Source organism: Aethina tumida, chromosome 4 (assembly GCF_024364675.1).
Source record: "Aethina tumida isolate Nest 87 chromosome 4, icAetTumi1.1, whole genome shotgun sequence".
Lineage (NCBI taxonomy): Eukaryota > Metazoa > Arthropoda > Insecta > Coleoptera > Nitidulidae > Aethina > Aethina tumida.
Genome location: NC_065438.1, coordinates 19312462 through 19334335, shown reverse-complemented (window position 1 = coordinate 19334335; position 21874 = coordinate 19312462). Strand labels below are relative to the sequence as shown.

The 21874-nt window shown below is 33.4% G+C and overlaps 1 protein-coding gene across 1 annotated transcript; it reads left to right on the top strand.

The window, feature by feature from the left end:
- Positions 1–654: 654 nt before the first annotated feature.
- Positions 655–2014, top strand: LOC109605480 (general odorant-binding protein 72). The gene is made up of 7 exons (XM_020022058.2): positions 655–743; positions 801–876; positions 1070–1122; positions 1175–1210; positions 1271–1382; positions 1803–1873; positions 1927–2014. The coding sequence occupies exons 1-7, from the start codon at positions 675–677 to the stop codon at positions 1942–1944; spliced, it is 435 nt and encodes a 144-aa protein (XP_019877617.1). The 5' UTR covers positions 655–674; the 3' UTR covers positions 1945–2014.
- Positions 2015–21874: the final 19860 nt, after the last annotated feature.

The following is a 21874-nucleotide window of genomic DNA, read 5'->3' as shown; positions in this document are numbered from 1 at the left end:
TTGTTTAGATTGTTTAGATTCTTTAGATCCTTCAGATTCTTTTGATTCTTTAGTTTTTTCAGGTTCTTCAGATTCTTCAGATTCTTCAGATTCTTTATATTCATTAGATGCTGTAAATTCTTTAGATTTTTTAGTTTCTTTAGATTCTATAGATTCTTTATATTCTTTAAATTCTTTAGATATTTTGGATTCTTTACATTCTTTAAATTCTTAAAAATTCAGGCCTAATTTTGCGCCGTATTTAAGCAATTAGTTAAAGGATACCCTGTACAGAGCATTACCAAGAAATAATACAATATTATTGTAGGTAGTGCAATCAGCTAATTGAAATTTGCTTAACTCCATTAATTATATCAAATATCTAAGCAAATTCCACAAGGCACCGAGCACTTCCCATGTTTACATTTCGTGACATTCAACCAACTCATTTGCAATTGCACCATATAATCATCCGGTAAATTACACACTTTTAACATCCCTTCCGATAATTCATGTAACAATATCTTTAATTTAAAATAATAACACATCAGTACCAAACTTAATTGAAATCCGATATCTCATTAAAAAAAAATTCCATATGCTTAACATAATTTATTTAATTACACGCAACAACGCTTGTTTATAAACTATGGCAGGATGGCGACGCTTAGCATATTTGCATCAGTCAGCCCAAAATGCGACCAACACCGCTGTTGTTTTTCCTTGTGTTGGGAATTTTTTTCCAACATAATGCCGAATCGGCCGTATGCAAAGCGCACATCCCCATGTCCGCCCGTTTTATTAAGTTCTGAGTGTTTCAGATGACCGAGGCCCAAATTAAGGCCACCGGCAAGCTACTGCGGAATACGTGTCAGCCAAAATCGAAAACAACGGACGGTCAGTATTTCTTTTCTTTTTAATAATTTTTTGGTCCTCCAAGTTAAAAAAGTTATAAAATCACGGAGGATGAAATAATGTTGGCGTAAATGGTGAAATTAAATTTTCCTAATTTAACTGAACGCCGGTTTAATTATCAAACTAAAACTAGCCGGTGTAATGTAATTTTGGTGTTTTAATTTTTATTTTATAGAGATTATAGAGGGTATGCACCAAGGCAACTGGGACATGGACCGAACGGGAATGGTAAAAATTGCACTTTAATTAGTTTAACATGCCATAACTAAGTATGTTTCAGTGTTACCTGCACTGCATTTTTAGCTCGACCAAAGTGGTTGGTATTGTTGGAGTTATTACGTCGAATTATATCTCACCCACCAATTATTTTTTTCAGCTAAACAAGGACAACACGTTCAACTACGACTCAGCCATGGCACAGATAAAGTCTTTGCCTGAGGGACGAAAGGAGCCGGCCAGGATTTGCATGGAGCAATGCAAGGACGCAGGTAAAATACGAAAAACGTCCCGATTTAAAAGTATAATGGCGTGTTAGATAAAAATATCCAATATTTTAATCTCCAGCTCAATATTTTAGCCGATTTGATTTGCAAATAACGGTCCCCGACTCCTTTGCACCTTATTTTCCGCCGTGCACTTCATTGAAAACCCTAATTTATTCGCTTTAGAAAATCAAGTGTTACTTCGTTAATACAGAAAACAACGGTGGCACCTGCCGATAGACCGGGGCACATGCGGCTCAACTCGAGGGAAAAACGCCAATTTTCTCAAATTGCCATTTTCCAACGGAGCACCCCGATCCTGATGAGAAGACTAAAGTCCCAATCGATAATTCGGCACGAAACACTAATTTTATTCAATACTTACGGTCTCTGTTGTGTGGTTAAAGGGTAATTTAATTTTTGCAGGGGTGACGACGAGTGACAAATGTATCGTCGGGTACGAGATTGGCAAGTGCATCTACGACTGCAACCCCGCCGTAAGTTGTGACTTGACTTCCTTGTTTGCATGTTTTAATTTGTAATTTTTCAGAACTACTTACTGCCCTAGGTACAAATTGGTGGTAACTTTAGATATGTATATAAATTAAGCTATTTATTAAAGTTGTTTTCAAAACGGACTTTTTGTTTATACTCGTCACTCAACACCTCTAATTTATAAAAGGTTTTTGCTGAAGAATTATCTCCAATATTTTACGTCACTTGAAAGTTTTTGAGTCAAGCACACTTCAGAATGAAATATTACAGACTTTCATGTTACAGGGGTTTTTATTGACAAGTTAGAATAACTTTATTGATTGATTAATATATTCTCTTGCACGACAAATAAGTTTTATATTTTCGACAAGCAATAAATTCTTATAAATTTGAATAAAAACTTACATATAAGGTGTTTCTAAAATAGGTGGTAAAAATTTGAGAGCAATATTTCAATATTATTTTTCTGTCCAAAGAAAATATAAATTTGAAAATTTGATTCTTTCTCATATTTCTGTAACTTTTGGTATAATTCAATTCAACGTAATAAGCAGTTGATTAGCAGGGGTTCTCCTCTTATTCTCGCCACTTTTTCTATATGAATATTTTTTAAAACAATTAAGTTTTTTATATTCCTTGCATAATTTGGAATATGATTTGTACATTTTAGAATAATCTTTAAAAATCAAATTCCTTGATCCAGTCCAATTCAATGTAATAAACAGTTAATTAGCAGGAGTTCCCCTCTTATTCTCGCCATTTTTTCTTTATGAATAATTTTTAAAATCATGAAGCTAATTATATCGTATGGAAAATGATCGTATGGATTTTAATCATATGGAAAATGATCGTACGGATTTTCATCGTATGGAAAATGATCATACGGATTTTAATCGTATGGAAAATGATTGTATGGAATTTGATCGTATGGAATTAGGTCACTTTACGTTTTTAGTAATTTCTCACGTTTTTAATAAATTTTTGAGATTTTAATAGTTTTTTACGTTTTTAGTAAATTTTTACATTTTTCGTAACATCGTTATATTTATGTATGTATATATATTTTTTAAGGCTACCACCCGAAATTGTAGCAATTAATGCACCCAAAAAAATTTCGAAAGTATGGCTCATTAGTATTTACTACTCATACGGGAAATTTTCCTCGAAACCAAATTGTTCGGGAGGACCGAAATTTCTTCCAATTTTGCTTTCGTTTTTGAGGTCGCCTCCCGGACAAAGTCGCGGGTACAGCTGTTTAATCATAAAATTAAGTTAAATTAAAAAGAATTGTTCTTTTAAAAAAATGATTATGACTTTTAGTAATTTCTTACGTTTTTGGGAATCCAGGAAGAATTAAAATTATTTATTTTTACATTTTTAATGATTTTTCAGGAAATTAGTATTAGTAAAAAATAAAAATCTTTAAAGTTATTAAAGTGAAACTATGTAATTTAATCAGTATGAATTTAATCGTATGGATTTTATCCTATAGATTTTAATTGAATGGAAATTAATCGTATCGGATTTTGATCGTATGGAAAATGATCGTATGGAATTTGATCCTATGGAAAATGATCATATGGACTTTGATCGTATGGAAAATGATCGTATGGATTTTGATCATATGGAAAATGATCGTATGGATTTTAATCGCATGGAAAATGATCATATGGATTTTGAACGTACGGATTTTCATCGTTTCATTTCATCGGAAAATGATTGTATGGAATTTGATTCAATGTAATAAACAGTTGATTAGCAGGGGTTCTCCTCTTATTCTTGTCATTTTTTCTATATGAATATTTTTAAAACTATTAAGCTTTTTATTTTCCTTGCACAATTTGTAATATCATTTATATATTTTAGATTGGTAGTTAAAAATTAAATTTCTTGCGATGCATCTTAAAAAGCTTCTTTCTGACTAGAAATGGAAAGTTAATTTGTTTGTAAAATCATAAATTTAAATTTATAGCTTCATGAAAAGTCTTAAATTGTTTATATTTCGAATAAAATTGTACTTCCGAATATTCCCAATATTCCCAGAAATATCTCAAAAACGGTAGTGATAATCAAAATTAACCAAGAGTATCTTTTTTTTTAATCATGGCACATGAATACCAAATATTTAAATCAAAAAATGTTTTAACATGATATAAGAAAAAGATTAGTACAGTTATAAATAATACATAAAGAAAGAAATACGAATAATGTAAAAAAATTACATAAAAACTTATTGAAATAAATCACGAACTTTAACCTATTTTCTACGTCTAACGTTACGATAATTGAATTTACGCAGATACCTCAGCGGAACGTATTTAAAAGGGTTGATGAGTCAGATTCGCCCGCCATACTGAAACTACCAATTTCCCGTTACCCCGTCTTTGCCGGTTGCCGACTTCAAAAGTTTTACGAACTGCGAATTTCCGAACGGGTGAGCATCCCCTTGTGCCAGGATATTTAATGTATTTAATTTTTGAGCAACCTTTAAACATGATGATTCTCGCCCGGCGTGCCCAGATGAAACACAATATAAAATAGGAAATTAGGTGTATCTCGCTGAGCAGCTCATCGCCGGAGCGGCCGACCCCCCCCGAAACTTTTAAAATAACTTAATGCGGAGAATAAGACGTCGGCAGACGCCGGTGGAAAATGCAAAGGGTATATATTATTCATTGCCTGGTTTATTAAGAACATCAGTATTATGCTTTAGTTAGCTCGTCGGAGCGGCGGGAGCGGCAAAAACAGCCGGACGTGACGTTTAAGAAGTTTGCAAAACCCGGAAATAACTTCTTCTTCTTCCACTTCCAACAACGTCGTCGTTGTAGGCAAGAATGTGTTTAGAACTTAATAGAGGTCTGCAGAGAGTTTCTTAAAATTTGCAAGTCCCACGTACAGCGCCATGTTTATTCAAATACCGGAGCTTTCATCGCCTTTGTGTAAGTCCGGGGAAATTTGTTGGCCGCGAAGTTAATTTATTCCGTATTAAGATATTAAAAGGACGCCATCAACTTTTACATTAATTTCGCCGGAATTATGTATACGTTTTCAATTTTAGTAGCGCCGGAACGATGCACGATATGTTTTTACAAGTTTCCAACTGAATTATGTATGTATTTTGTTTTAAAGCCGGTTTTGTTTGTTACACCGGTGAATGCTTAATATAAAATAATCCTTTTTAATGTTGAATGTTCTCCACATAACCATGTTATAAATTTATCCAAAAAAGTTAGGCAAGGTTCGATCATGTCTATAGTTGTACGGGTTTATAGGTCACCAACATATAACATAACTGGAAACACCCCAACCTTTATCAAATATTCCACTCATTTTGTTGAGATGTTGAAAAGATTACATCTTGATGTAGAAGGTGGACTGGTGAGTTTCGAAGTACTGTTACTTTTCATTAATTAAGATCTTTTCCGTATGTGCCTTACTGAAAGCTTTTTCGTTAGGAACAACAAATTCTAAGAACAGACTAAAGGATTAGCAATGGGCATTCCTCTTAGTCCATTGATTGCAATTTTTTTATGGAAAAGTTTGAACAAAAACCAACTGAGACTTCCAAACACAAATCTTCTGTTTGGTATCGTGACGTAGATGATACTTTAGTGATACGGAAACATGGACAAGAAGAACTAGATCAGTTTCTAAACCACCTAAACTCTTAACATAATATCAAATTCAGAATGGAATTGGAGAAGGAGAACCAAATACCTTTTTTGAGTTGGTTGGTCCACCGTGTTGTAGATGTATTGCAAATCGCTGGTTAGGAGTTAATCTGGATGTAATTATTTTTATATGAATTTTATTGAATTTGCATGAACCGCGGCCAATATATTTTAGTATGCCATAAATGAACTAGATTATTGAAAAGCTAAACTGGTTAATATAGACGATAATTTTAAAGGGGGCATAAAATGAAGGGAAACAATAAAAATTTAACTACGATATAACTTCTTGTGAGACTTATCTATATGGAGAATTATTAATTTATTGTTAATGTAAAAGCAGAAACAGAATGTTGCTCACTCAAGTCGGAGTCGTCAAAGTTATAGCTCCTAAATTCAAAAGCAACAGCGGCCAGCACATTGAAACATAAAATTTTATCCATGTTGCTGAAAGTAACTAAATCTTGCTGAGTTGAGCTGAGTTTATCTTAAATTAGCTGTACCATCTGAACTATTTGCTGAATTTATATTAAACTTGCCTGAGGAAAAATACATAATTATCCATTTTTTGTCTGGAAATAGATTTGCAATTGATTTATCAAATGAATGTCACCATTTTCGCCACGAAAATAAATTCATTCTATTGAATCATCCAGTCAAATTCGCTAGTGGGTCCCATTTTGACGTGTTTAGGATTCCCATCGTATATGGACCATAGAACAGTGGGGATGAGTAGTTTTCAGTGACGAGACACATGGTGGCGGTTCAATTGTACTATGGAGATGCTTTAATTCTTCTGGCGTAGGCCTCCTTAGACTGATTTATGCACAGGGATATATTAAACAACAATTTGCTTCCATATATTGAAGAAATGATGCTCTAAATAAATATGTTTCAACATCAAAACTATCCCAAACACAAATCCAAAATTGTGACGGATTGGCTAATTGCTATAATTATGACCACCACTGTAGCTCCCAGTTGGTTTGAAGAAGAGCTTGAATTTTTTCTCGTAAGCTGAAATGGCTTGTACAAAATTCAAAAAAAAAATGTTTATTTTAATGTTGCCGACGATCTTTAACTCCTTTTCGACTATCCTGGACAGTCTCTTCTTGTGGCGTCCGCTTCTTCGCCTCGATAATTTCTTTCGTTGGACTGGGGTTCGTCCACCGTGTTGTAGATGTATTCCAAATCGCTGGTTAGGAGTTATTCTGGATGTAATTATTTTTATGGGAATTTGATTGAATTTGCATGAACCACAGCCAGTATATTTTAGTATCCCATAAATAAACCAGATTATTGAAATGCTATACTGGTTAATATAGACGATAATTTTAAAGGGGGCATAAAATGAAGGGAAACAATAAAAATTTAACTACGATATAACTTCTTGTGAGACTTATGTATATGGAGAATTATTAATTTATTGTTAATGTAAAAGCAGAAACAGAATGTAGTTCACTGAAGTCGGAGTCGTCAAAGTTATAGCTCCTAAATTCAAAAGCAATAGCGGCCAGCACACTGAAACATAAAATTTTATCCATGTTGCTGAAAGTAACTAGATCTTGCTGAGTTGAGCTGAGTTTATCTTAAATTAGCTGTACCATCTGAACTATTTGCTGAATTTATATTAAACTTGCCTGAGGAAAACTACATAATTATCCATTTTTTGTCTGGAAATAGATTTGCAATTGATTTATCAAATGAATGTCACCATTTTCACCCAGGAATTAAATTCATTCTATTGAATCATCCAGTCAAATTCGCTAGTGGGTCCCATTTTGACGTGTTTAGGATTCCCATCGTATATGGACCATAGAACAGTGGGGATGAGTAGTTTTCAGTGACGAGACACATGGTGGCGATTCAATTGTACTATGGAGATGCTTTAATTCTTCTGGCGTAGGCCTCCTTAGACTGATTTATGCACAGGGATATATTAAACAACAATTTGCTTCCATATATTGAAGAAATGATGCTCTAAATAAATATGTTTCAACATCAAAACTATCCCAAACACAAATCCAAAATTGTGACGGATTGGCTAATTGCTATAATTATGACCACCTCTGTATCTCCAAATTGGTTTGAAGAAGAGTCAGAATTTTTTCTCGAGGCTTGTACAAAATTCAAAAAAGTTGTTTATTTTAATGTTGTTGAATAAAAATTATTTTGAAGGAAGTTACGTTATTTTAAGATTATACTTTAGAAAGATAATTTAATATTCATTACATTTAAAAGTTACATCAGAATGTGGTCGTCATATTCCGTTGAACCTTCCTCAACTAATTCGTCGTTGGGAACGAACTAATTAAATTGTGCGCATTCCGCCAGTGACAAGGAAAACAAGGCGGAATCCATTAATTTAAAAAAGTCCCACTTTTCACCGGCCAGACACGAAATGATTATCCTTAATGGTTGTCAAGGAAGTTGGCGGACGGTCAGCATTTCCGCCCGGTCCCGTTCAACTTAACCCAATAACACGTTCATAAATTAAACAGCCGTTCACGTGGGGGCCACCAGAACACACAGCGCCGGAGCCGCAGTAATTCATCAGTCGTGTTTCAACCCGCTCCCCCAGTCCCGTTCAAAAGGCGCGCACATAAAACCGGGACAAAACATCGGGAGGCCCGTTGCCCGACCACCATAAATATTTCACGGCAATCGACAGGGGTCGGCGGACAAAGCGACGCGTACGGACGCCGCGACGCGCCTGAATAATGAACCGGGAACCGCTAATTAAGACCGGCCTGTTGGGATGCCTCCGACACCTGCCAATACGGCCTGAGTGGATTTATGTTAACCCAGTTGTAGGAGCCATAAATACTCATTAACGGGTGCTCCGGCTAATTTTACGAAACACGCTCGCTGCGTCGACAACATGTTTTTCAGATTTGTTTTGACTCCACGGCCGTTTGCTTTGAGTAATGCCTCCTTTTTGTGTCGCGGTTTCGCTTTAATTTACGCCGACGGGGCCGGATATCGTGTTTTGACGCGTAGTTTTTTCACTAAAAGAAAACTACACCAACCACCGGCGCTGCGGAGTCCTTTTTAATTCCCTTATATTCGACGAAATTCCATCAAAGCATAATACTGAAACGAAATTATTACAGCACTCAAGAAATATTAAACTTACACACGACTGAAATATAGTAATAAACCTCAGAATTTAATAAGAACCGTATTCAATTAAAATGCAAAACACATTTAAAATGGAAACGAGACTAGTTTTATAAATATATGTATCTAGGATCACCAGTAAAGTTTAATTCCTTCTTGGCAGATTACTCGCTTCCAGTTTTAAAATAACTTCTATGACCGAAATCACATTCGTGGCTTCACCCGGTGCTAAAATCCTGGATTAGACATAAACTTCTGAGTGGGTAATGAAAGAAACATAAACGTTTTTCTTAATTTAACGGTTTAGTTTTACCACACCATCTGAACTACTTGCCGAATTATTTTAAACTCCCGCCAAAAATAAATGTTCTAAACTTAAAAAAGATTGTATTGTACTTCTGGGAACATATATAATTATTTTTTTAATTATTTAATTCGACATTGTTTTCATCAATCAAGGAAATAAAATGCGACAGGAGGACAACGATTTAGTTTAGTATCCTTGACACCACGTTCTTCCCTTTCGGTCTTGGTATCTTTGTGATACTTACCGACGATATCCTTGAAGCAGGTTCTTTTCAACTACTTTTGGGCTTCGAACTGAGTGTCCAGGATGTTTTCGGCGCAATACAGTTTCTTCTTGTGGCGTCCGCAATTTTTGGGCATCACCGTTTCTTGTTCTTCGAGGATTTCTCACGTTGGACCGGGGCTAGTCCACCGTATTGTGGATGTATTCCACAGTTTAAGGTTAGGAATTGATCTGGATATAATCATTTTAACTCCGATACTATCTAATAGTTTTGTTAGACCTATTTATATGGACAATTATTAATTTATTATTAAAGCATAAGCAGAAAGATAATACTACTCACTGAAGGTGGAATCGCCAAAGTTAAAGCCACTAACGGCCTAAACAGGAGCGGTCAGCACATCGAAGCATAAAATTTTATTCATTTTGCTGCACATAATCAAATGCTACCAAATATAGTCAGTCCCTGTGGGGATAATAGCCTACATATTAGCTGAACAATCTGAACTATATGCTGAATTACTGAAAACTCGACTCCAAATATAAAAGTTCTAAACTAAAAGAAGATTATCCTTTTGAAAAAATTCTTCATTCTGTTTATTAATTAGCTCCTGCTTATCAAGAAAATGGAAGGGACAGTAAAACCATGATTTAGCTTAGTATCCTTGACTCTTTCTTACCACATTATTTTTTTGACTGATACAGTGCAAGAAAAACGAATAAATCAGAATTAAATTGTATAAATACACATAAAATTAAACTCACAGACATTTCTTTTCGATGTTTCTCAGCTTTATCGTGTTTGAAAGGATCAATTTCACCACGTTCTTCCCTTTCGGCCTTGGTACCTTTGTGATCCTTGTCGACTTTCTCTTCAACTCCATTTCGGCTATTCAGGACAGTTTCTTCTTGTGGCATCCGCTTCTTCGCCTCAATAATTTCTTTCGTTGGACTGAGGTTCGTCCACTATGTTGCATGATGTATTCCAAATCGCTGGTTAGGAGTTAATCTGGATGTAATTATTTTTATGAGAATTTGATTGAATTTGCATGAACCGCAGCCAGTATATTTTAGTATGCCATAAATGAACTAGATTATTGAAAAGCTATACTGGTTAATATAGACTATAATTTTAAAGGGGGCATAAAATGAAGGGAAATAATAAAAATTTAACTACGATATAACTTCTTGTGAGACTTATCTATATGGAGAATTATTAATTTATTGTTGATGTAAAAGCAGAAACAGAATATTGTTCACTGAAGTCGGAGTCGTCAATGTTATAGCTCCTAAATTAAAAAGCAGCAGCGACCAATACACTGAAGCATAAAATTTTATGTATGTTGTTGAAAGTAACTAAATCTTGCTGAGTTGAGCTAAGTTGATCTTCAAGTTAGCTGTACCATCTGAACTATTTGCTGAATTTAATTTAAACTTGTCTGAGGTCAAATACATAATTATCTGTTTTTTGTCTGAAAATAGATTTGCAATTGATTTATCAAATGAATGTCACCATTTTCGCCACGGAAATAAATTCATTCTATTGAATCATCCAGTCAAATTCGCTTGTCGGTTAGCAACGCACACAACCGAATGCAAACTGCTGCATATTGTCAACAGAATTGTTTTATCTATGGGTACCATTTCAAGAAAAACCATAGTTTCTACTAAAAATGTGAAAGTCCCATTTTGACTTGTTTAGGATAACATACGCTGGACCATAGAACAGTGGAGATGAGTAGTTTTTAGTGACGAGACACATGGTGGCGGTTCAATTGTACTATAGAGATGCTTTAATTCTTCTGACGTATTTCTCCTTAGACTCAGTTATGCACAGAGATACATTAAACAACAATTTGCTTCCATATATTGAAGAAATGATGCTCTTAAGAAATATGTTTCAACATCAAAACTATCCCAAACACAAATCCAAAATTGTGACGGATTGGCTAATTGCTATAATTATGACCTCCATTGTAGCTCCCAGTTGGTTTGAAGAGGAGGCAGAATTTTTTCTCGTAAGCTGAAATGGCTTGTACAAAATTTAAAAAAAAAATGTTTATTTTAATGTTGCCGATGATCTTTAACTCCTTTTTCTGCTATCCAGGACAGTCTCTTCTTATGGCGTCCGCCTCTTGGCCTCGATAATTTCTTTCGTTGGACTGGGGTTTGTCCACCGCGTTGTAGATGTATTCCAAATCGCTAGTTAGGAGTTAATCTGGATGTAATTATTTTTATGGGAATTTGATTGAATTTGCATGAACCACAGCCAATATATTTTAGTATGCCATAAATGAACTAGATTATTGAAAAGCTATACTGGTTAATAAGGACGATAATTTTAAAGAGGGCATAAAATGAAGCGAAACAATAAAAATTTAACTACGATATAACTTCTTGTGAGACTTATCTATATAGAGAATTATTAATTTATTGTTAATGTAAAAGCAGGAACAGAATGTTGTTCATTGAAGTCGGAGTCGTCAAAGTTATAGCTCCTAAATTCAAAAGCAGCAACGACCAGTGCACTGAAGCATAAAATTTTATCCATGTTGTTGAAAGTAACTAAATCTTGCTGAGTTGAGCTGAGTTGATCTTCAAGATCTGAACTATTTGTTGAAGTTATTTTAAACTTGTCTGAGGTCAAATACATAATTATCTGTTTTTTGTCTGAAAATAGATTTGAAATTGATTTATCAAATGAATGTCACCATTTTCGCCACGGAAATAAATTCATTCTATTGAATCATCCAGTCAAATTCGATTGTCGGTTAGCAACGCACACAACCGAATGCAAACTGCTGCATATTGTCAAGAGAATTCTTTTATCAATGAGTACCATTTCAAGAAAAAACATAGTTTCTACTAAAAATGTGAAAGTCCCATTTTGACTTGTTTAGGATAACATACGCTGGACCATAGAACAGTGGAGATGAGTAGTTTTTAGTGACGAGACACATGGTGGCGGTTCAATTGTACTATGGAGATGCTTTAATTCTTCTGACGTATTTCTCCTTAGACTCAGTTATGCACAGAGATACATTAAACAACAATTTGCTTCCATATATTGAAGAAATGATGCTCTTAAGAAATATGTTTCAACATCAAAACTATCCCAAACACAAATCCAAAATTGTGACGGATTGGCTAATTGCAATAATTATGACCTCCATTGTAGCTCCCAGTTGGTTTGAAGAAGAGGCAGAATTTTTTCTCGTAAGCTGAAATGGCTTGTACAAAATTTAAAAAAAAAATGTTTATTTTAATGTTGCCGATGATCTTTAACTCCTTTTCGGCTATCCAGGACAGTCTCTTCTTATGGCGTCCGCCTCTTGGCCTCGATAATTTCTTTCGTTGGACTGGGGTTTGTCCACCGCGTTGTAGATGTATTCCAAATCGCTAGTTAGGAGTTAATCTGGATGTAATTATTTTTATGGGAATTTGATTGAATTTGGATGAACCACAGCCAATATATTTTAGTATGCCATAAATGAACTAGATTATTGAAAAGCTATACTGGTTAATAAGGACGATAATTTTAAAGAGGGCATAAAATGAAGCGAAACAATAAAAATTTAACTACGATATAACTTCTTGTGAGACTTATCTATATAGAGAATTATTAATTTATTGTTAATGTAAAAGCAGGAACAGAATGTTGTTCATTGAAGTCGGAGTCGTCAAAGTTATAGCTCCTAAATTCAAAAGCAGCAACGACCAGTGCACTGAAGCATAAAATTTTATCCATGTTGTTGAAAGTAACTAAACCTTGCTGAGTTGAGCTGAGTTGATCTTCAAGATCTGAACTATTTGCTGAAGTTATTTTAAACTTGTCTAAGGTCAAATACATAATTATCTGTTTTTTGTCTGAAAATAGATTTGAAATTGATTTATCAAATGAATGTCACCATTTTCGCCACGGAAATAAATTCATTCTATTGAATCATCCAGTCAAATTCGCTTGTCGGTTAGCAACGCACACAACCGAATGCAAACTGCTGCATATTGTCAACAGAATTGTTTTATCAATGGGTACCATTTCAAGAAAAAACATAGTTTCTACTAAAAATGTGAAAGTCCCATTTTGACTTGTTTAGGATAACATATGCTGGACCATAGAACAGTGGAGATGAGTAGTTTTTAGTGACGAGACACATGGTGGCGGTTCAATTGTACTATGGAGATGCTTTAATTCTTCTGACGTAGTCCTCCTTAGACTGATTTATGCACAGAGATACATTAAACAACAATTTGCTTCCATACATTGAAGAAATGATGCTCTTAATAAATATGTTTCAACATCAAAACTATCCCAAACACAAATCCAAAATTGTGACGGATTGGCTAATTGCTATAATTATGACCACCGCTGTAGCTCCCAGTTGGTTTGAAGAAGAGCCAGAATTTTTTCTCGTAAGCTGAAATGGCTTGTACAAAATTCGAAAAAAAAATGTTTATTTTAATGTTGCCGACGATCTTTAACTCCTTTTCGGCTATCCAGGAGAGTCTCTTCTTGTGGCGTCCGCTTCTTCGCCTCGATAATTTCTTTCGTTGGACTGGGGTTCGTCCACCGTGTTGTAGATGTATTCCAAATCGCTGGTTAGGAGTTAATCTGGATGTAATTATTTTTATGGGAATTTGATTGAATTTGGATGAACCACAGCCAATATATTTTAGTATGCCATAAATGAACTAGATTATTGAAAAGCTATACTGGTTAATATAGACGATAATTTTAAAGGGGGCATAAAATGAAGGGAAATAATAAAAATTTAACTACGATATAACTTCTTGTGAGACTTATCTATATGGAGAATTATTAATTTATTGTTGATGTAAAAGCAGAAACAGAATATTGTTCACTGAAGTCGGAGTCGTCAATGTTATAGCTCCTAAATTAAAAAGCAGCAGCGACCAATACACTGAAGCATAAAATTTTATGTATGTTGTTGAAAGTAACTAAATCTTGCTGAGTTGAGCTGAGTTGATCTTCAATTTAGCTGTACCATCTGAACTATTTGCTGGATTTATTTTAAACTTGTCTGACGGAAAATACATAATTATCCGTTTTTTGTCTGGAAATAAATATGCAATTGATTTATCAAATGAATGTCACCATTTTCGCCACGGAAATAAATTCATTCTATTGAATCATCCAGTCAAATTCGCTTGTCGGTTAGCAACGCACACAACCGAATGCAAACTGCTGCATATTGTCAACAGAATTGTTTTATCAATGTGTAACCAAAATTCTCTTTTTAACGCCACACAAAAAATCACACTATTCCAGATTATTCAGATATGAAAGAGGCGGGAGCGGCGGATAAAGGAACATAATTATACCAGTTCTAATTTATTTTTAACCAGCCCGGACCGAAACTCGATGATCAGTCACCCGCATTTAACGATACTTTCATCAACCAGTATTCAATTCTCAATCATCGGACCCCACCGGCTGAAAGGGGGTTAGTCGTGAAGCCATTAACATTTCGCGATGGCCGGCCAAATGTTTCGGAAATTGATTCGTAACCGGCATCGCTGAAATCGTCACTTGATTTCGCTTTATTTGCATATTAATCATCCCGTCGATTTTTCCTTCGCCTTCGCCCGTTTCCCCAACGTTTTCAACGCAACGCAATATCAACGGCTGAAAAAAAAAAATTAAATGTTTTGGTTGCATAATAAAAAGACGACGACTCAATTCAATGGGGATGGGAGTTAAGTGAAAAATGAGATTTTATGCAGGAATTGGTACGATGTACTTAAAATGCTATTAGCAAAACTATTTTGTGTTTTTCGCTCGCCCTGAAAGGAATTAATATTCAGTCCATGCTCTAAATAAACTCGGCGTGTTTGATACATTCCCTCGTTCCGTTGAACGCTACAAAAAAAGTAAAGGGAATGAGCTTATTTAGTAAGGTATATAATGCATATATTTATTATGTATAGAAGTTTCGTTTTTTTTCGACTCCGTACGTACTTAAGGAACTTCATGAAAAAAGTTCCACTTTGAATGTAGAGTTATAATCGGGAGCCATAAATAATTTTAAGTAGCTTTCTCAGACAAACTTGTAGTTTTATTGATAGTAGCGGTAGCCTTTTGAAATTTTAATGTCTTGCCTTCTTCTGCCTCTCGTTTATTTATTGTCGGATGTGAAATATTGCCGTCTATATGAATATTATAATGGGTGAATAACAAACTTGGGGTCTATTATGTCTCCTGTTCCTGATGCAAATGAAATAAGAGCTTTTAACATACAATTTGCGTTGGTTGTTTATGATGACGGCATTTGCTTTCAAGTTTTATAACGCTGGCATTTGTTAAAGAATATCTACAATGTGGTCTTGTGAAAGAGACAATGTATAGACCAGGGGAGAAGGCCAAGTGTCCTTACATATGATGTGTCTTAAACTCTAAAGGAACTAATACTTACAATTGCTGAGTATTATCGAAATTAAAAAGATTTATGGGCAATTGAGTCAATTGATAAATTCAGAAACCTCTGAAGAAATTCACACAAAATTGCTGAATATTATCAAAATTAAAAAGATTATTGACGATTGAGTCATCTGATAAGTTCAGAAAGTATTTGAAGTCGTTTAATATGATATTTTGGCTAATATAAGGTAGTACGAGGTAATTGTGGATAATTTACTGATGTGCATCAATTATTTCAAACCTCTGCCTGATCATCTTGTTAAATGTGTGATTAAAAATCCATATATAAATCTATAATATGGACATGTCTGTGAGAGAGGTTATATTGATGGGACAAGGAAGAAGGCCAAGTGTTCTTACATTTGATGTGTCTTAGAGTCCTTAAAGAGGGAAAATCTTTTTGAGAATAACGATCTAAATCTTAAAACTTAATTATAAAAATTAAAAAGATTATTGACGATTGAGTCATCTGATAAATTCTGGAAGTATTTGAAGACGTTTAATATGATGTTTCGGCTAATCTAAGGTAGTGTGACGTAATTGTGGATAAAATATTGATGTGCATCAATGATTTTAAACCCCTGCTTGATACTCTTGTTAAATGTGTGATCAAACATACATATATAACTCTACAATGTGGACATGTCTGTGAAAGAGGTTATATTGATGGGACAGTGAAGAAGGCCAAGTGTTCTTACATTTGATTTGTCTTAGGATCCTTGAAGAACAAAAATCTTTTGGAGGATAATGATCTAAAACTTAAAATTGCTGAGTATTATCAAAATTAAAAAGATTATTGACGATTGAGTCATCTGATAAATTCAAGAAGTATTTGAAGACGTTTAATATGATGTTTTAGCTAATCTAAGGTAGTATGACGTAATTGTGGATAAAATATTGATGTGCATCAATGATTTTAAACCCCTGCTTGATACTCTTGTTAAATGTGTGATCAAACATACATATATAACTCTACAATGTGGACATGTCTGTGAAAGAGGTTATAATGATGGGACAGTGAAGAAGGCCAAGTGTTCTTACATTTGATGTGTCTTAGGATCTTTGAAGAACGAAAATCTTTTAGAGGATAATGATCTAAAACTTAAAATTGCCGAATATTATCAAAATTAAAAAGATTATTGACGATTGAGTCATCTGATAAATTCAGGAAGTATTTGAAGACATTTAATATGATGTTTTGGCTAATATAACGGTAGTACGAGGTGATTGTGGATAATTTACTTACGTGCATCAATGATTTCAAACCTCTGCTTGATTTTCTTGTTAAATGTGTGATCAAAAATCCATATATAAATCTACAATGTGGACATGTCTGTGGGAGAGGTTATATTGATGGGACAGTGAAGAAAGCCAAGTGTCCTTACATTTGATGTGTCTTAGAATCTTTGAAGAACGAAAATCTTTTGGAGGATAATGATCTAAAACTTAAAATTGCTGAATATTATCAAAATTAAAAAGATTATTGACGATTGAGTCATCTGATAAATTCAGGAAGTATTTGAAGACGTTTAATATTATGTTTTGACTAATATACGGCACTACGAGGTAATTGTGGATAATTTACTGACGTGCATCAATGATTTCAAACCTCTGCTTTATTCTCTTGTTAAAGGTATGAGTATAATGATCTGAAACATAAAATTGTTGAATATTATCAAAATTAAAAAGATTATTGACGATTGTAGTTAATCGATTATTCTAACCATTTAGAAGATATTTGCATTCAAATTTCAATGAGTTTTTTTAAGTATTTTTTAATAATAATAAAAAAAATAAAATGAATCAAAAATTTTTTTAATTATTAATGTACTTAATAGGGTGGGCCAAAAAAGTCGACTATTTTTTTTAACTTCTGACACTGAAAAATTGATTTCTAGACACCTTTACAAAAAAAGAATTTTTCTTAATTTTAATAGGAAAGCCTTCCTCATAATAGTTTTCCATTTGTTTTTCAGTCCCATATGGCAAAATCCATATCTCGTTTTTACTTGATTGGAGACAAAATTTATATTTATATTTTTTGTAGAAAATTGAATGCTCTACAAAAAAGATATCTTACAATTTTTTCATAATTCTTTCCGTTTAGAAGATATCAGATGTCAAAATTTGAGGAATTTAACAAACATGCCTTTTTTGTAGACAAATTAATTTCCTACAAAAAATGTAAATATGTAAATAAATTTTATATTAACGTTTTGTAAAAGAAAAAGAAAAGGTTGAACATTCAACCCCAACTGATAATGGTAAATTTTAAAAAACTGACATTAGTTATATTATTATATATAGTTTGAATTGAAATTGATGAGCACTAAACTGTAATAACGCTAATAACCAGAGACAAGGGATTACATAATCCCAACCTGCGAAATGGTCGAATGGACGACTTCAAAGCTCAAAGACCATTGGACCTTATTCAATTAAACACCGATGTCACAGGTTGTAACAGGGTAACCAGAAATAAAAAAAACATTGGGGTGGGGTAAATTTCCATAAATAAAGCAACATGATATTTACTCTGTGAAACCACGATCCAATTAATCCTTTGTCATCGGTGCGACCTCAGTAAAATGAGGCCAAGCGATCTGAGAGGACATTTAAACCTCCATCGGGGATGCAAACTGGCTTTAAACGATTGTAAATTGCAATATACCGACCGATAACCGAGTCCCCAGATGTACTTTAAATCCAGGTGTTGCACCCCAAAACAATTATTTTAAAATTCACTTTGCCCATTCGGTTACACGTTTCAAAAATTATACACATGTTCGATGAAAAAATTAATAATCTCTTTAGGGCCGAATGGATATGTTGGAAACCATCAAAAGAGCCGGGATTAAACTACGATTTACCCGTAGTTCCATTAACCGGTTCATTCCCCGAGGCAATCAGTTCTTTTTCGAGCCCGTTGTCTCAATAACATAAATCACCGTGCAGTCCCATATGTCCCCGCCCGCAAAAACAATTACCAAGCCAATTATAAATGGCGAATATTAAAACCAGAAATCAAAGCGCGGTATGGAGGGGCGGATAATGCCATTATGGCTTTGTATCTATCTCATAATCCATTAGCGTCCTTTGTACTCACGGGGAAATACAGCCGTGACCACGTTTGTTATTCCCTGCTTTCCCTCCGTTCACGAGATTTTCAGCCGGAGCTCGCGGGATACAAGAAGGGGTTGGAAGTTTACACCGCGAGATCAAAGCTGCATTGTAGTCGGGGCTTTGCAAACTGTAGTTTTCGCATTGCAAATTCAATATCTATTAATATTCCTTTTTGAGAGATTACAAAGTATTATGCCCGACCGAGCAACAGTACAAGCAAACTATTATTAAAGTTACCCGGAGCAAACGGCAGCCAGTTATCCGGCCTTTTAGCTGTTGTTGATCAATTTTATTATTCCGACGATGTTGCCCAAGTTATCTTAACCTCAAGCTTTGCAAAAAACGAACATCTTCTTTAACTAATACAAGTTTTTTAAAACTTGAACGCAAATTTACATATCAGAATTAATTGGGGACGGATTTTCAACCTTGAATGTTTTCTTTTACATATGTTAATATGCTATAAAAATATGATAAATTGAAGAGAATTAAACTATTGTCGTCATCATCAAGGGGAGATTTAATATTATTGATCCTTTTTCTCTGGTTCATCAATATAACCTCTCTCATAGATACATCCACTTTGTAGATTTATGAATGGATTTTTGATCATGCATTTACCAAGAGTATCAAGTAGACTTTTGAAATTATTGATACACATCAGTAACAATTACTTTATATTAGCCAAAACATCGGATGAAGCGTCCTCAAAGATTTTCTGAATTTATCAGATGATTCAATTGTCAATGATCTTTTTAATTTTGATAATATTCAGCAATTTTAAGTTTTAGATCATTATCCTCCAAAAGATTTTCATTCTTCAAGGACCCTAAGACACATCAAATGTAAGAACATTTGGCCTTCTTCCCTGTCCCATCAATATAACCTCTTCCACAGACATGTCCATATTGTAGATTTATATATGGATTTTTAATCACATTTAACAAGAGAATCAAGTAGAGATTTGAAATCATTGATGTACATCAGTAAATTATCCACAATTACCTCGTACTACCTTATATTAGCCAAAACATCATATTAAACGTCTTCAAATACTTCCAGAATTTATCAGATGACTCAATCGTCAATAACCTTTTTTGATAATATTCAGTAATTTAAAGTTTTAGATCATTATCCTCCAAAAGATTTTCGTTCTTCAAGGATTCTAAGACACATCAAATGTAAGAACACTTGGCCTTCTTCCCTGTCCCATCAATATAACCTCTTCCACAGACATGTCCACATTGTAGATTTATATATGGATTTTTGATCACACATTTAACAAGAGAATCAAGTAGAGATTTGAAATCATTGATGTACATCAGTAAATTATCCACAATTACCTCGTACTACCTTATATTAGCCAAAGCATCATATTAAACGTCTTCATATATTTTCTGAAATTATCATATGACTCAATCGTCAATAATCTTTCTAATTTTGATAATATTCAGCAATTTTATGTTTTAGATCATTATCCTCCAAAAGATTTTCATTCTTCAATGATTCTTCTTCTGGCCTTCTTCCGTGTCTTTTCAATATAACTTTTCCCACAGACACTAGTTTTCCATTTTTTTTCAGTCCTATATGGCAAAATCCATATCTCGTCATTACATGATCGTAGACAAAATTTGTATCTACATTTTTTTTAGTAAATTGAATGCTCTGTAAAAGAAGTATCTTACAATTTTTTCGTAACTCTTACTGTTTAGAAGATATCGGAGGCCAAATTTGAAGAATTTAACAAAACTTTATTTTTTACTTCTAATTTTTATAACTCGTAAATAAGTAAATATTATAAAATGTCCAATATATATTTTTGTAGAAACTGAAACGCTCTACAAAAAAGATCTCATGTAGTTAATCGATTACTCTAACCATTTAGAAGATATTCGCATTCGAATCCCAATGAGTATTGATTTTTACTAAAATCAATACTTATTTTTTAATAAATATTTCAAATTTATCCATTTAAGTCATGAAATTTCTATCTAATCTGAATGTAGTGGAAGAAGTAGATCTTTCTATTAGATATCTTGAAGTTTTTTTTAAGTATTTGTTAATATTAAAAAAAATAAAATGAATAAAAAATTTGATTAATTACCAATGTACTTAATAGGGTTGGCCAAAAAATCAACTTTTTTTTTAACTTCTGACACTGAAGAATTGGTTTCTAGACACTTTTACAAAATGCTCTCCAAAAAAGTGCTCTTAATTTTAATAAGAAAGTCCTCCTCCTAATAGTTTTCATTTTTTTTCCGTCCTACATGGCAAAATCCATATCTCGTCATTACATGATCGTAGACAAAATTTGTATCTACATATTTTGTAGTAAATTGAATGCTCTATAAAAGAAGTATCTTACAATTTTTTCGTAACTCTTACTGTTTAGAAGATATCGGAGGCCAAATTTGAAGAATTTAACAAAACTTTATTTTTTACTTCTAATTTTTATAACTCGTAATATTATAAAATGTCCAATATATATTTTTGTAGAAACTGAAACGCTCTACAAAAAAGATCTCATGTAGTTAATCGATTACTCTAATCATTTAGAAGATATTCGCGTTCGAATCCCAACGAGTATTGATTTTTATTAAAATCAATACTTATTTTTTAATAAATATTTCAAATTTATCCATTTAAGTCATGAAATTTCTATCTAATCTGAATGTAGTGGAAGAAGTAGATCTTTCTATTAGATATCTTGAAGTTTTTTTTAAGTATTTGCTAATAATAAAAAAAATAAAATGAATAAAAAATTTGATTAATTATTAATGTACTTAATAGGGTGGGCCAAAAAAATCAACTTTTTTGTTACTTCTGACACTGAAAAATTGGTTTCTAGACAAAATAATACAAAATATTCTCCAAAAAAATGTGATGATGATGGTGATGATTGTGTATTTTAATTATTAACGTTATTTTAGTAGAATACTGTTGAATTTCCATAAATATTTGATGCAATAAAAACATGATAACTTCTTAAAGAAAATAGCTGGAAATATTGAGCATTCCTGCTTGATTCCGGAATGGCGACCCATGCAAATTTTAATTTGTAACAAACAAACCGGGTTTGCTTTATGAAATTCCTGATGAAAACATCCAGTCAGCTAAAACA

What these genes read in the sequence shown, in the direction of transcription:
- LOC109605480 (XM_020022058.2), top strand. Translation starts at nt 675, where the DNA reads ATGCGACCAACACCGCTGTTGTTTTTCCTTGTGTTGGGAATTTTTTTC. An exon ending in AACATAATGCCGAATCGGCC is followed by an intron (nt 744 to 800) that starts GTATGCAAAGCG and finishes TGAGTGTTTCAG; the next exon opens with ATGACCGAGGCCCAAATTAA. An exon ending in TTTTTAGCTCGACCAAAGTG is followed by an intron (nt 1,211 to 1,270) that starts GTTGGTATTGTT and finishes TATTTTTTTCAG; the next exon opens with CTAAACAAGGACAACACGTT.